The sequence below is a fragment of the Dendrobates tinctorius genome, unplaced genomic scaffold, assembly GCF_039654945.1.
Source record: "Dendrobates tinctorius isolate UK_male_01 unplaced genomic scaffold, ASM3965494v1 ptg000155l, whole genome shotgun sequence".
NCBI lineage: Eukaryota > Metazoa > Chordata > Amphibia > Anura > Dendrobatidae > Dendrobates > Dendrobates tinctorius.
The window spans coordinates 9,561,085-9,574,251 of NW_027361822.1; the positions used below are offsets into that span (position 1 = coordinate 9,561,085).

The 13,167-nt window shown below is 40.4% G+C and overlaps 1 protein-coding gene across 5 annotated transcripts in view; it reads right to left on the reverse strand.

Moving 5' to 3' along the window:
• Positions 1-2,478: 2,478 nt before the first annotated feature.
• Positions 2,479-13,167, reverse strand: part of LOC141051196 (uncharacterized) — a 64,659-nt gene continuing 53,970 nt past the window's right edge. For all 5 annotated transcript variants that reach the window (XM_073548065.1, XM_073548064.1, XM_073548066.1 and 2 more), the window contains one exon: positions 2,479-5,649. In XM_073548065.1, the coding sequence (XP_073404166.1) occupies positions 4,481-5,649 (1,169 nt within the window). In that variant the 3' untranslated portion in view covers positions 2,479-4,480. The remainder of the gene's footprint in view (positions 5,650-13,167) is intronic.

Consider the following 13,167-nt stretch of genomic DNA (forward strand, 5'->3'; position numbering starts at 1 on the left):
ACATACATACTACATATATACTACATGCATGCTACATACATACTACATGCTACATACATACCACATATATACTACATACATACTACATATATACTGCATGCTACATACATACTACATATATACTACATGCATGCTACATACATACTACATGCTACATACATACTACATATATACTACATGCATGCTACATACATACTACATATATACTACATGCATGCTACATACATACTACATGCTACATGCATGCTACATACATACTACATACATACTACATGCTACATACATACCACATATATACTACATACATACAATACATTCATACAATACATACATAGACATACAGTACATATAACATAGAGTAACATACTTACCAATACTTGTCACATTGTTCCCCGAAGCCATTGTCGTCTACGGAATAAATATTAACATAACAAACCACAAAAATACTCACCCACGATCCGAAGCAGTCCACGAGTGTGTCCCACGACGATCTTGGGTAGAGAACTGCAGCATCAGATGATGCTGCCGTTCTCTACGGGCTGCAGGAATCCAATGACGGAAGGTAGGTATCCTTCCGCACTGTATTCCTCCGCCACTTAAAAAAAAAAGTCCCTAGTCTCACTTTATGCCATTGCTGTGTGGGAAATTCCCACACAGCAATGGCATAAAGTGAGACTAGGGACTTTTTTTTTTTTAAGTGGCGGAGGAATACAGTGCGGAAGGATACCTACCTTCCGTCATTGGATTCCTGCAGCCCGTAGAGAACGGCAGCATCATCTGATGCTGCAGTTCTCTACCCAAGATCGTCGTGGGACACACTCGTGGACTGCTTCGGATCGTGGGTGAGTATTTTTGTGGTTTGTTATGTTAATATTTATTCCGTAGACGACAATGGCTTCGGGGAACAATGTGACAAGTATTGGTAAGTATGTTACTCTATGTTATATGTACTGTATGTCTATGTATGTATTGTATGAATGTATTGTATGTAGTATGTATGTAGTATATATGTGGTATGTATGTAGCATGTAGTATGTATGTAGTATGTATGTAGCATGCATGTAGCATGTAGTATGTATGTAGCATGCATGTAGTATATATGTAGTATGTATGTAGCATGCATGTAGTATATATGTAGTATGTATGTAGCATGTAGTATGTATGTAGCATGTAGTATGTATGTAGTATGTATGTGGTATGTATGTGGTATGTAGTATGTATGTAGCATGCATGTAGTATATATGTAGTATGTATGTAGCATGCAGTATATATGTAGTATGTATGTAGTATATATGTGGTATGTATGTAGCATGTAGTATGTATGTAGCATGCATGTAGTATATATGTAGTATGTATGTGGTATGTATGTAGCATGTAGTATGTATGTAGCATGCATGTAGTATATATGTAGTATGTATGTAGTATGTATGTGGTATGTATGTAGCATGCAGTATGTATGTAGCATGCATGTAGTATATATGTAGTATGTATGTAGCATGCATGTAGTATATATGTAGTATGTATGTAGCATGCAGTATATATGTAGTATGTATGTAGTATATATGTGGTATGTATGTAGCATGCATGTAGTATATATGTAGTATGTATGTAGCATGCAGTATATATGTAGTATGTATGTAGTATATATGTGGTATGTATGTAGCATGTAGTATGTATGTAGCATGCATGTAGTATATATGTAGTATGTATGTGGTATGTATGTAGCATGTAGTATGTATGTAGCATGCATGTAGTATATATGTAGTATGTATGTAGTATGTATGTGGTATGTATGTAGCATGCAGTATGTATGTAGCATGCATGTAGTATATATGTAGTATGTATGTAGCATGTATGTAGTATGTAGTATGAATGTAGCATGTATGTAGTATGCATGTTGTATGTATGTAGCATGTATTTTTTTTTTTTTTTTTTTTACATTTAACACATTAGCCGGATGATGGGACTACTACTGTCCCATCATTGGCTAATGTGTCAATCACTGTCATGGTAGCAGGCATCGCCCGATGGGACTTGTAGTCCCATCGGACGATGCCTGCACAGACCCCCGGAGCCTGCACAGCCCCCCGGCAGGCCGGCACAGCCCCCCGGAGCCGGCACAGCCCCCCGGCAGGCCGGCACAGCCCCCCGGAGCCTGCACAGACCACCGGCAGGCCGGCACAGACCACCGGAGCCTGCACAGACCCCCTGGCAGGCCGGCACAGCCCCCCGAAAGGCCCGTACAGACCCCAGAGAGGCTGTACAAGGGCAGGAAAGGGTTTTTCTTATTCCGATACCGGAAGTCCCATAGACTTGAATGGGACTTCCGGTATCGGAATCGGCGATACCGATACTTTTTTTAAAGATCGGCCGATACCATCCGATACGATACTTTGAAGTATCGGACGGTATCGCTCAACTCTAGTTGTAAATGTTTTAACAACAACATACAAAAAGAAGTATGGCCATGCATAGGGATCACCACATAAAAGCCTTTATTATGAATGGCACTGGAAAACAAAAAAGACACAAATTTAAAAAAAAAACAGTTAAAAAGCCAAATAGGCCATTTATATGCAGATTAGGTGTGTCTATAGTTAGATTACCACCTATTCTCAGATAATATATTACAGTTCACAGGATATCCAGTAAAGAAAATCTTATACACAAAATAGAAGTTTAGTTTATGCTGACATAGAATGACAAGCAAAGGAATATGAACAATTTGTAATGTCAAGATACAAAAAAAAAATAAAATAAACTATTCCTCAATTATAATTAATAATCACTGAAGTGATATGCATGTCAGCGCACAAGGACTTATACTAAGCAGATAACCATGAAGATAATCAAATAGGGCAAAATAAGTATAACAAGGAACCTATGAATGAGGAAAAAGTAGAATGAGGAGAGAAAACCCCACGTGTTTCGCCACACAAGCTGTAGCTTCCTCAGGGGTGAGAATGATAATGGTGTCAGATAATGTCCCTTATATTCACTTAAAGAGAATAGAATGAGGTAAATCATGTAACTAGCAGGTGAAGGAGACAAAGGGAGTAAATCAGTGGGCTATATCAGACTTCGGAAATGTGAACACAAAATATAAAATTGATTTAAGGTCGCCAATGTGCAGGAAATAGAGCACCAAGGATGAAGCGCTTCATCCTCCCTTGAGAAAGCCACCTGGGTAGTGGTGATACGCATGGGGTTTTGCTCCCCCCACCATCCCATCCCACACCTGCACCAGGCACTTTACTTTTTATGCACCTTCATGCTTGTGACTGATCTGGCTCCCAGCCATTTCTTTTTCTGGTAATATACTATGATTGTTGCATTCACCTAAACCTTCTCAGTGGTACATAGGCTTTTCCTTATACATAGGCTTGGTGCTCTATTTCCTGCACGGTGCCGTGAATAGCCTCAATTGTAGTGTGCATATGAAATGGTATTATAGATTATTTATCGATTTTTTTTTGTAAACTAAATGTGTGCAGTATATATTGTCTCTACACATTTGTTTCTATCTGTGGGATTTTGGATGAGGGAGGGTCATTGTATCATAGCCATATGACATGACCAGCTTGTATTTGTGCAGGTTTTTAATTGTTTTTATGGGTCCAGTGTTGTTCTTTGTGTGTGCCGTTTTTTGCTAAATAAAAATATTTTTGTCTACTATACAACTCATAATTGTGCTGTTCCCTTTTCATGGGCAAGTCACTTTTTCTTGTTTCATGCCAGATTGTGAACATTGATGTGATGTATGATAGGTTTAAAGAGGAACACATCAGAGGACAATGAAAAGCGAGAAATTTATACTGCAAGGGAGAATGTCCATACAAAATAGATATATGGAACATTCAGTAGATCTAGAGCACATGCGCATATGATACAATATTGGTGCAGTAGCAGATAAGTTAGAGATACTAAATCAGGAAATATAAAAGGTAAGAAACACATTATTAATGATAAAGAAATAGAGCAAATGGATCATGACATATCAGAATAATCCAATAGAATTCAACATATAAATATATAAGGGACAATATAATGGCATATAAATATAAGAAATATTATAGATATATCTTTATTGAAGAAGGCCCAAATACAGAGATGTAATTGTTGAAAATAACAGGAGAATATCAAGGGCTGTATATTGAATTTAATCACTTTTTCAATAACAGGCGTTTATTGGTAATTGCATGCATCTCCTGATCATCTCGGGTGTTGTAAATGACTTTCCCTTTCATCTGTAATGTATGGCTTTACTTCAACTTTAACAGATTTTGATGAACTCGTCACTAAAGAAAAATCACTGCTTCCATGTGTGATTCATCTTAGGTTAACAAAAATGTGATTTGTGAGTAAAGCGTTCTGGACATCAGAATGACTCCCTCCCTATATGAATTATCTGATGATGTAAAATACTTTATTTGTAAAACGTTTACTACTTTCTGAACTTGAAAAATGTTGTTGGTTCTTTTTACTCTGTATGGGTTTTCCTGTGTGAGCTAAGAGTGAAGCTATCATTAAAATATTTCCCACATTTTTTACATGTAAATGGCTTCTCCCCTGTGTGAATTCTCTGATGTGTAACCAAGTGTGATTTCTTTCTAAAACAATTTCCACATTCTGGACAAGAAAATGGTTTCTCCCCTGTGTGTATTCTCATGTGTATAACAAGATCTCCTTTCAGAGAAAAACATTTCCCACATTCTAGACAAGAAAATGGTTTCTCTCCTGTGTGAATTCTCTGATGTGTAACCAAGTGTGACTTCTTTCTAAAAAATTTTCCACATTCTGGACAAGAAAATGGTTTCTCCCCAGTGTGAATTCTCGTGTGTATAACAAGATCTCCTTTCCAAGAAAAACATTTCCCACATTCTAAACATGAAAATGGTTTCTCTCCAGTGTGAATTCTCTGATGTCTAACCAGGCGTGATTTGCTTGGAAAAAAATCACCACATTCTGGACATGAAAATGGCTGCACTCCTGTGTGAATTCTCTGATGTATAACCAGGTGAAAGTTGGATATAAAACATTCCCCACATTCTGAACACAAATATGGTTTCTCCCCTGTGTGAATTCTCTTGTGCATAACAAGATCTCCTTTCTGAGAAAAACATTTCCCACAATCTGAGCATGAAAATGGTTTCTCCCCTGTGTGAATTCTCTGATGTGCAACAAGGTGTGATTTCCTTCTAAAACATTTCCCACACTCAGGACAAGAAAATGGTTTCTCCCCTGTGTGAATTCTCAGATGTATAACCAGGTGTGGTTTACATATAAAAGATTTCCCACATTCTGAACATGAATATGGTTTCTCCCCAGTGTGAATTCTCTTGTGTATAACAAGATTTCCTTTCTGAGTGAAACATTTCTCACATTCAGGACATGAAAACGATTTCTTTGCTTTGTAAGTCCTTTGATGTTGCATATCCCTTCTGTTATTTTGACTATGCTCAATAGTCTGTGATGTATCGGAAGACAGGACTTGTTGAAAAGGATCAGTTGAAAGTTTTTTGATGGGAAGACTTGGAGGTGGATCCGGGATAATGATGTGCTCTTCATATGAATCTGGCGGGACACTATGACCATCTGCTTTAAAATTTAAAAATGACAGATGTTCCTCTGAGTTTCTGCTACAGCCATCTGCCAAGAATAAAATTGATTTTAATTTGATTCAAAAGAAGGGAAAAATATTTCTTACAATATTAGATATTTTAAAGCAATTCTATAGAAGCATTTCTATAAATATTTTGGTAAAATTCAATTGAGTAGAAGAAAGTTGACATTAGATGGCAAAGCAGGGACTAGTGGATTATTATGTTTAGTCACCAGGTTGTGCACTTTCAATAGTTCACATCTCTGTAGCTTTGTCATGGGTTCAGTTTTCAAAGTGCCCATCGGCAACCTTTTCTAGTAAAACGTTTAGTAATGACTCATGAAGGCACCTGTAAGTCAGTAATTATAGGCATCTGTGACGACAGCATTTACTCTTAGGCTATGTGCACATGTATGCAGAAAATTTCTGCATAAAAACAGGACTCCTTCCCAGAAAACGTGCAAAAAGCACACTTTTGCGGTTTTTTCCGCGCGACCCCAGACACAGAAAATAGCCAGAAATGTGGAATTTTCTGCGAAATTAATGAGCATGCTGCGTTTACCGCTAAGCTTTTTTTTTGCGGAAAAAAACGCATCAATATGCACAAAAAGTGCAAAATGCATTAAAATGAATGGGAAGCTTCTTTTAAGCGGATTTCTTGGTAAATACGGGAAAAAAAAGCACGAAAAAATGCAACGTGTGAACACAGCCTTAATGCCAGACGTATATTGACCCCTGGACTAAGCATTTCATTGCGCAACATGCCTCGGTGTGGTGGAAGCCTGGAACTTCCTCTACTTTACTGGTAATGTGCATTTGTTACATCACATGTAATTGTCTATCTGCTGTTCATAAACAGTCTATTAAGTTATGAGAACTTCTAAACTACCCAATATATTATGAATGGCTGGATTTTATGTGGTTGTAATGCCTTCTTAACATTTGTACTATTAATGTGCACCGCATATTGCCTGCACTAGCAAAAAAGATTTTTTCTATGGATTGCTGTTATATAATACCAACTTGGTTCCTTACAAACCTATTTGCATTACTTGTATTACAATTGATGAATATATACATACATACATACATACATACATACATACATACACACACACACACACACACACACACAGTGCCTTGCAAAAGTATTTGGCTCCCTGGAACTTGTCAACCTTTTCCCACATATCATGCTTCAGACATTGGTGGTTTTTGGTGAAGAATCAACAATAAGTGGGACACAATTGTGAATTTGATGTGAATTTCAACTAAATTTATTGGTTATTTTAAATTTTTGTGGAAATAAAAAAAACTGAAAAGTGGGGCGTGCAATATTATTTGGCCCCTTTACTTCCAGTGCAGCAAACTCACTCAAGAAATTCATTGTGGATCTCTGAATGATCCAATGTTGTCCTAAATGACTAATGATGATAAATATAATCCACCTGTGTGTAATCAAGTCTCTGTATAAAAACACACCTGCTCTGTGATAGTATCAGGGTTCTGTTTGAAGCACAGAGAGCATCAAGATGACCAAGGAACAGAACAGGCAGGTCCGTGATACTGTTGTGGAGAAGTTTAAAGCCGGATTTGGATACAAAATGATTTCCAAAACTTTAAACATCCCAAGGAGCACTGTGCAAGCGATCATACTACTGCAAATCTACCAAGACCCGGCCGTCCCTCTAAACTTTCATCTCAAACAAGGAGAAGACTGATGAGAGATGCAGCCAAGAGGCCCATGATCACACTGGATGAACTGCAGAGATCTACAGCTGAGGTGGGACAGTCTGTCCATAGGACAACAATCAGTCGTACACTGCACAAATCTGGCCTTTATGGAAGAGTAGCAAGAAGAAAGCCATTTCTCAAAGATATCCATAAAAAATGTCACTTAAAGTTTGCAACAAGCCACCTGGGAGACAAACCAAACATATGGAAGAAGGTGCTCTGGTCAGATACAAAAAAGTTCAATTTTGGTTTTAACAATGCCAAACGATATGTTTGGTGTAAAGGCAACACAGCTCATCACCCTGAACACCATCCCCACTGTCAAACATGGTGGTGGCAGCATCATGGTTTGGGCCTGCTTTTCTTCAGCAGGGACAGGGAAGATGGTTAAAATTGATGGGAAGATGGATGGAGCCAAATACAGGACCATTCTTGAAGAAAACCTGTTGGAGTCTGAAAAAGACTCGAGACTGCGACGGAGATTTGTCTTCCAACAAGACAATGATCCCAAACAAAGCAAAATCTACAATGGAATGGTTCACAAATAAACGTATCCAGGTCTTAGAATGGCCAAGTCAAAATCCAGACCTGAATCCAATCGAGAATCTGTGGAAAGAGCTGAAAACTGCTGTTCACAAACAATCTCCATCAAACCTCACTGAGCTCGAGCTGTATGCCAAGGAAGAATGGGCAAGAATTTCAGTCTCTTGATGTACAAAACTGATAGAGACATACCCCAAGCGACTTGCAGCTGTAATTGCAGCAAAAGGTGGCGCAACAAGGTATTAAGTTAAAGGGGCCGAATAATATTGCACACACCACTTTTCAGTTTTTGAATTTCCAAAAAAATTTAAAATAACCAATACATTTTGTTCAACTTCACAATTGTGTTCCACTTGTTGATACTTCAAAAAAAATTTACATTTGGTATCTTTATGTTTGAAGCATGATATGTGAGAAAAGGTTGAAAAGTTCCAGGGAGCCAAATACTTTTGCGAGGCACTGTAGTTGATGTTTGAAGGAGTCTGGCATCAGACATTTTACAATTTATCCTGTTCACAGCATAGTAGTACAGTTCACCTTTGTTGTGGTGCAGTTGTGTTATTGCATCAAGAATTTGTGTTTTCCACTTGCTCTAGCATTGTGATACAGCAGGATTATGGTTCTACTCTTTTGTCAAGGGAGGCTAAATAAATATTGAATAACTTGCTTAAATGTATTCAATAATCTGTTTCCAGATAATATTTGTTGTTTGGTAGCTTTAATATCTGGATTCCTACAAATGGATCTCCAGACCTTCATATTCGAGTAGATGGAAGGGGGGGGGGGGGGGACTAAGTGTCCACCGACTGTTACAGAGAAATAATTTTTATTAGAAATTAATGTTTCACACTGTAAAAATTTCATCCAGAACTTTTCAATCGTAGACTGCGGCTGAAGCATTTTGTGATATCTATGATCTGAAGATAGAGAAATGCTGAAGGGAAAGTTCACAGTAACAGTGATCTAAATACTGAGATGTGTACAGAGGAATGCTGGGAGGACATAGATTGTGGTTAATCAACTTCGGTTGCATTTGAAAATTTGTATGTAATGCTGCGAATTAAAAAAAGGTACTCTACTATTGACAGGGCGCAGTGCCATACCACGACTATCTATTTGCTCTTCTTGTACAACCCTATAATTAATATTTATTTGTACTCCTCATTGGGAGGGGGGAGACGCAAGAAGAAATAGGTGAACTCTGCTGCTCTGAAGAGATGTGGAGGATGTGTGGTATCCCACTATGAAGCCAGTTCTATGGGATACCGAATAGTGCGTTTTCATATAAATGTTCGCCACTTTTATGTGGACTGTGCATTTTAAATATATTGTGAGACCTGCTGACAGACCGCAAAAAAAAGGGTTAATGCTCTCCTCCCTGAATTTATCAGGTGACAAAGCTCAGTTTTAATATGCATGAGGTATCAGGCCTCCATAGTATTTTTTTGGTTGTGCCTCAGCCTACTTATTCACACAATTTTTCTATTCCCCCCCCCCCCCCCAAAAAAAAAAAAAAAATACAGGCAAGATATTTGAGAGTGGCCTGTCTCCGACAGACGCCTCATCTATCTGTGGGCTACAAAATGTGGCATTTGAGTCCTACACTGAAATGTTTTTCCTGTCTCTTGCTTACGTTATTGCCACCAGTATGATGAAAAAAACATTTTTACCGACAGGCCGGATATTTTAAACTGTGGGTTTACCACACATGGATAAGTTCACTCCAAATTCAGCCATTTTGAGTGAACGTGATAAATAACGTAGTACATTTAAAATGGCCAAGGCGTGTGGCAAGGGAAGGGGAAGTGGACATGATGGTGATTGGTCTTGCCTTCAGCCTCTGCATACACTAACACCCACATCTTCTCGCTGGACCTTCCTGTCACAATTACTAGGGGAAGCATCAGCACACCACGTATTGAACCCATAGCAGTGTCAAAAGGTTGTTGGTTGGATCGTAGATAATGCTTCAAGTCACTTTGCCACCACTACCAGCACTGTTGTGAGTTCATTTTCCCCTTCACCATTGAGGTCTGATGAACTCCCTCTTCTGGTGAAGGAAGGTAGTGAGGCTGATTACCAAGCACCTGAGCAGGATGATGATGACTGGGTGACGGGAATTGCTGACTGGATATAAGGCAGCCAACGCCCTTCTGCCTTGCTGGTGATTTCTCTGAGGGGTTCTAGGAGACCAGTCTGATTCCTGCTCCTCAAAAGCTAAGTTTTCTGCTCTGCTTTTTGCATTTGTGTTTTGGTTTTGTTTTGCATTGTTTTTCTGGATTTCTGCCATTCCCTGCTGGGGTGAGCTGAATTCTTTTTTGCTCTGTCTTCAGAAAATACCTGAGTACTGATATAGTCTTTTTGAAGCCTAGCATCTTCAGGGCTTTTTTTCCCTATCAGTCTGTTGGCTCATGTTTTGATAGGGTTTTGGCAGATTGCAGACAGCAGCTTTTCTATCCTGTCCTATTTAGTTTGCTTGGGCCCCATCATTTGCTCAGCCTTTCTATCTGTGTTAGTGTTTTTTCATCTTGCTTCACCGTCATTATATGTTGGGGGCTGCCTGTTGCTTTGGGGTCTGCTCTGGGGCAGTTTAAATTTCCCTTTCTGTCTTTAGGCTATTTAGTTCTCCGGCTGTGATTGAGGGGTCTAGGGCTCCGTTGGAACCCCCCCCCATGGCTACTGCTAGTTGTTGTTGATAGGTTCAGGGGTCTGCAATCCGATAGCTGCCAACTTCTCTGGTTTTCTAGACTTAGCTAGTATTTCTGTTTTTGCCTTCTACGGTGACTCATTCATAACACAGCACCCTGTCTTGCACATGGTCAAGTCTGAGTAGCCGTGAGTGTGGACCGCACATTCCTTCACCCTGATCCTCCTACCTCCCACCATGCAGATTGCCTGTAGACAACTGATTTCACACTTGGACACTCCCAAGAGCTGTTCAGTTTACCATTTATAGATTCAGGCCTCTCACACGATACGCATGAAGCGGGGCAAGATGATATCGCATGTAGTGCTGCCAAATATTTGAGCAGCCACGGTCACATGAAGGCAACAGTGGAAATGTGTCACAAGAGGTGGACGATGATGAGACACAATTGCCAGAAAGTGGGAGGAGGACCAGGGTGCGGAAGTGGATCATATTATTATTATTAGTGATTTTTATAGCGCCATTTATTCCATGGCACTTTACATGTGCAAAAACTGGCATACATAGAAAAGTACACTAAACATGAGCAATACAAGGCACACGCAAGTACAGAAGGAGAGAGGACCCTTCCCACGAGGGGTCACAGTCTACAGGGGATGGGTGTGGATACACTAGGAGACGGTAGAGCTCATCTTGCGGTTCAGTGGACTGAGGATCACTGCAGGTTGTAGACTTGTCGGAAGAGGTTGTTCTTCAGGTTCGTTTTTAATGTTTCCATTGTAGTCGGCAGTCTGATGTGTTTGGGTAGAGTGTTACATAGTATGGCTGAAGCACCGGAGAAGTCTTGTATGTGGTTTGGGGAAGAAGAGATAAGAGGGAAGTAGAGAAGACTATGTATAGAGGATTGAAGGTTGCGTGTAGGTAAGTCCAGGGAGACCACATCACAGATTTATGGAGGAGTCAGGTTGTGGATGGCTTTGTATGTCAGTTTTAGGGTTTAGAGAGGAGATGCTGGGGAATAACAGGAAGACAGGTGGATTAGTCGGGCAGCAGAGTTTAGGATAGATTGTAGTGGTGGAAGAGTGCTAAAGGCGAGGCCAGAGAGTAGAAGGTTGCAATAGTCGAGGCGGGAGATGAGGTTGTGCAAAATGGTTGTTGCAGTTTCTTGGTCAAGGAATGTAAGAATCCGGGAAATGTTGGAGTTGGCAGGAGGAGGAAAGGGCTTGGATATGTGGCTTGAAAGAGAGGGCAGAATCGAGCATCACTCGAGGCGCCGATCATGCGGGACTGGGGAAAGTAATCACCCATTAATATTGATGGATAGTTATGGTGGAGGGGTACAGTAAGATGGTTGAAAGCTGATGAATTCTATTTGTCCATGTTCACTTTTAGAAAGTGAGCTGAAAAAAAAAGGATGAAATAGCATACAGACATTGTGTGATTTTGGTCAGTAAGGAGATGTCAGATCGAGATAGGTAGATCTGTGCGTCATCAACGTAGAGATGATATTGCAAACCGTGGGATTCTATGAGCTGTCCCAGGCCGAACACGTAGGTGGAGAAGAGTAGGGAAACACAGATGGCGAGGCGAGGAGGTGGTGTGGAAGAGGGAGACACTGAATGTCCCCGTAACACCAAGACACAGGTTGCCAAGTTGCCAGTACAACTTTTAAGTGTTCCCAAGTCTGGTGGTGTAGTGAAACCTCCACCAGGGGGAGCTGGTGAGGGAAGAGAGGTTACACACTAAGAGTAGCAACACTGAGCAACAGCACAGGTGTGACAGGTAACAAGAGAATGGTCAGACGAACCGAGTCAGAAACTAGCAGGAGCAGACGTACCAGAAGGAGCAGCAATACACAGTCAAAATACGAAGCCGAGGGTCAGAAAGCCAGAACATGAGCAAGGGGTCCAAAAACGTGAGGCGAAATGCGGGGTACAAGCCGGGGAGTCAAATGCCACAGAGAGAAGGTAGCAGCAGAGACGAATACCAAGAGATGGGGTCAGAGATCAGTCTGGGTCATACAAGTGGATACCAGTCAAAGGCAGGAGGATCACCAAGGTGCAAGGGTCAGAGGCTCCACACTAGAAGCTTGAGCTATCACTAACAATGGTCAGCAGGCTGTGAGAGACTGAAATAGCTCCACGAGCTCCATAATGAGGCGGAGGAGATTAACCCCCACATGACCAGTCCAGAGTGAAGACAGCAGAAAATAAACTCCGGACTGGACCATGACACGTGGTTTTTAAAAGACTCTGCCGATAACCTCAAACAGGCAATTCGCACTACCGGCCCCATACAGTATGTGCTCCATATAATGCTCCATACCCTATATGATGCCCCATAAATAATGAACCCCATATGATGCTCTAGTATATGATGGGCCCCATGGATGATGCTCCATTGTATGATGGGCCTATACACTGTGCAGAATTATAAGGCAAATGAGTATTGTGAACACATCATCCTTTTTATACATGTTGTCCTACTCCAAGCTGTATAGGCTTGAAATCCAAATGCCAATTATGTAAATCAGATGATTTGCATATCTGTAATGAGGAGGGGTGTGGTCTAATGACAACACCCTATATAAGGTGTGCTTAATTATTAGGTAACTTCCTTTACTTTGGCAAAATGGGTCAGAAGG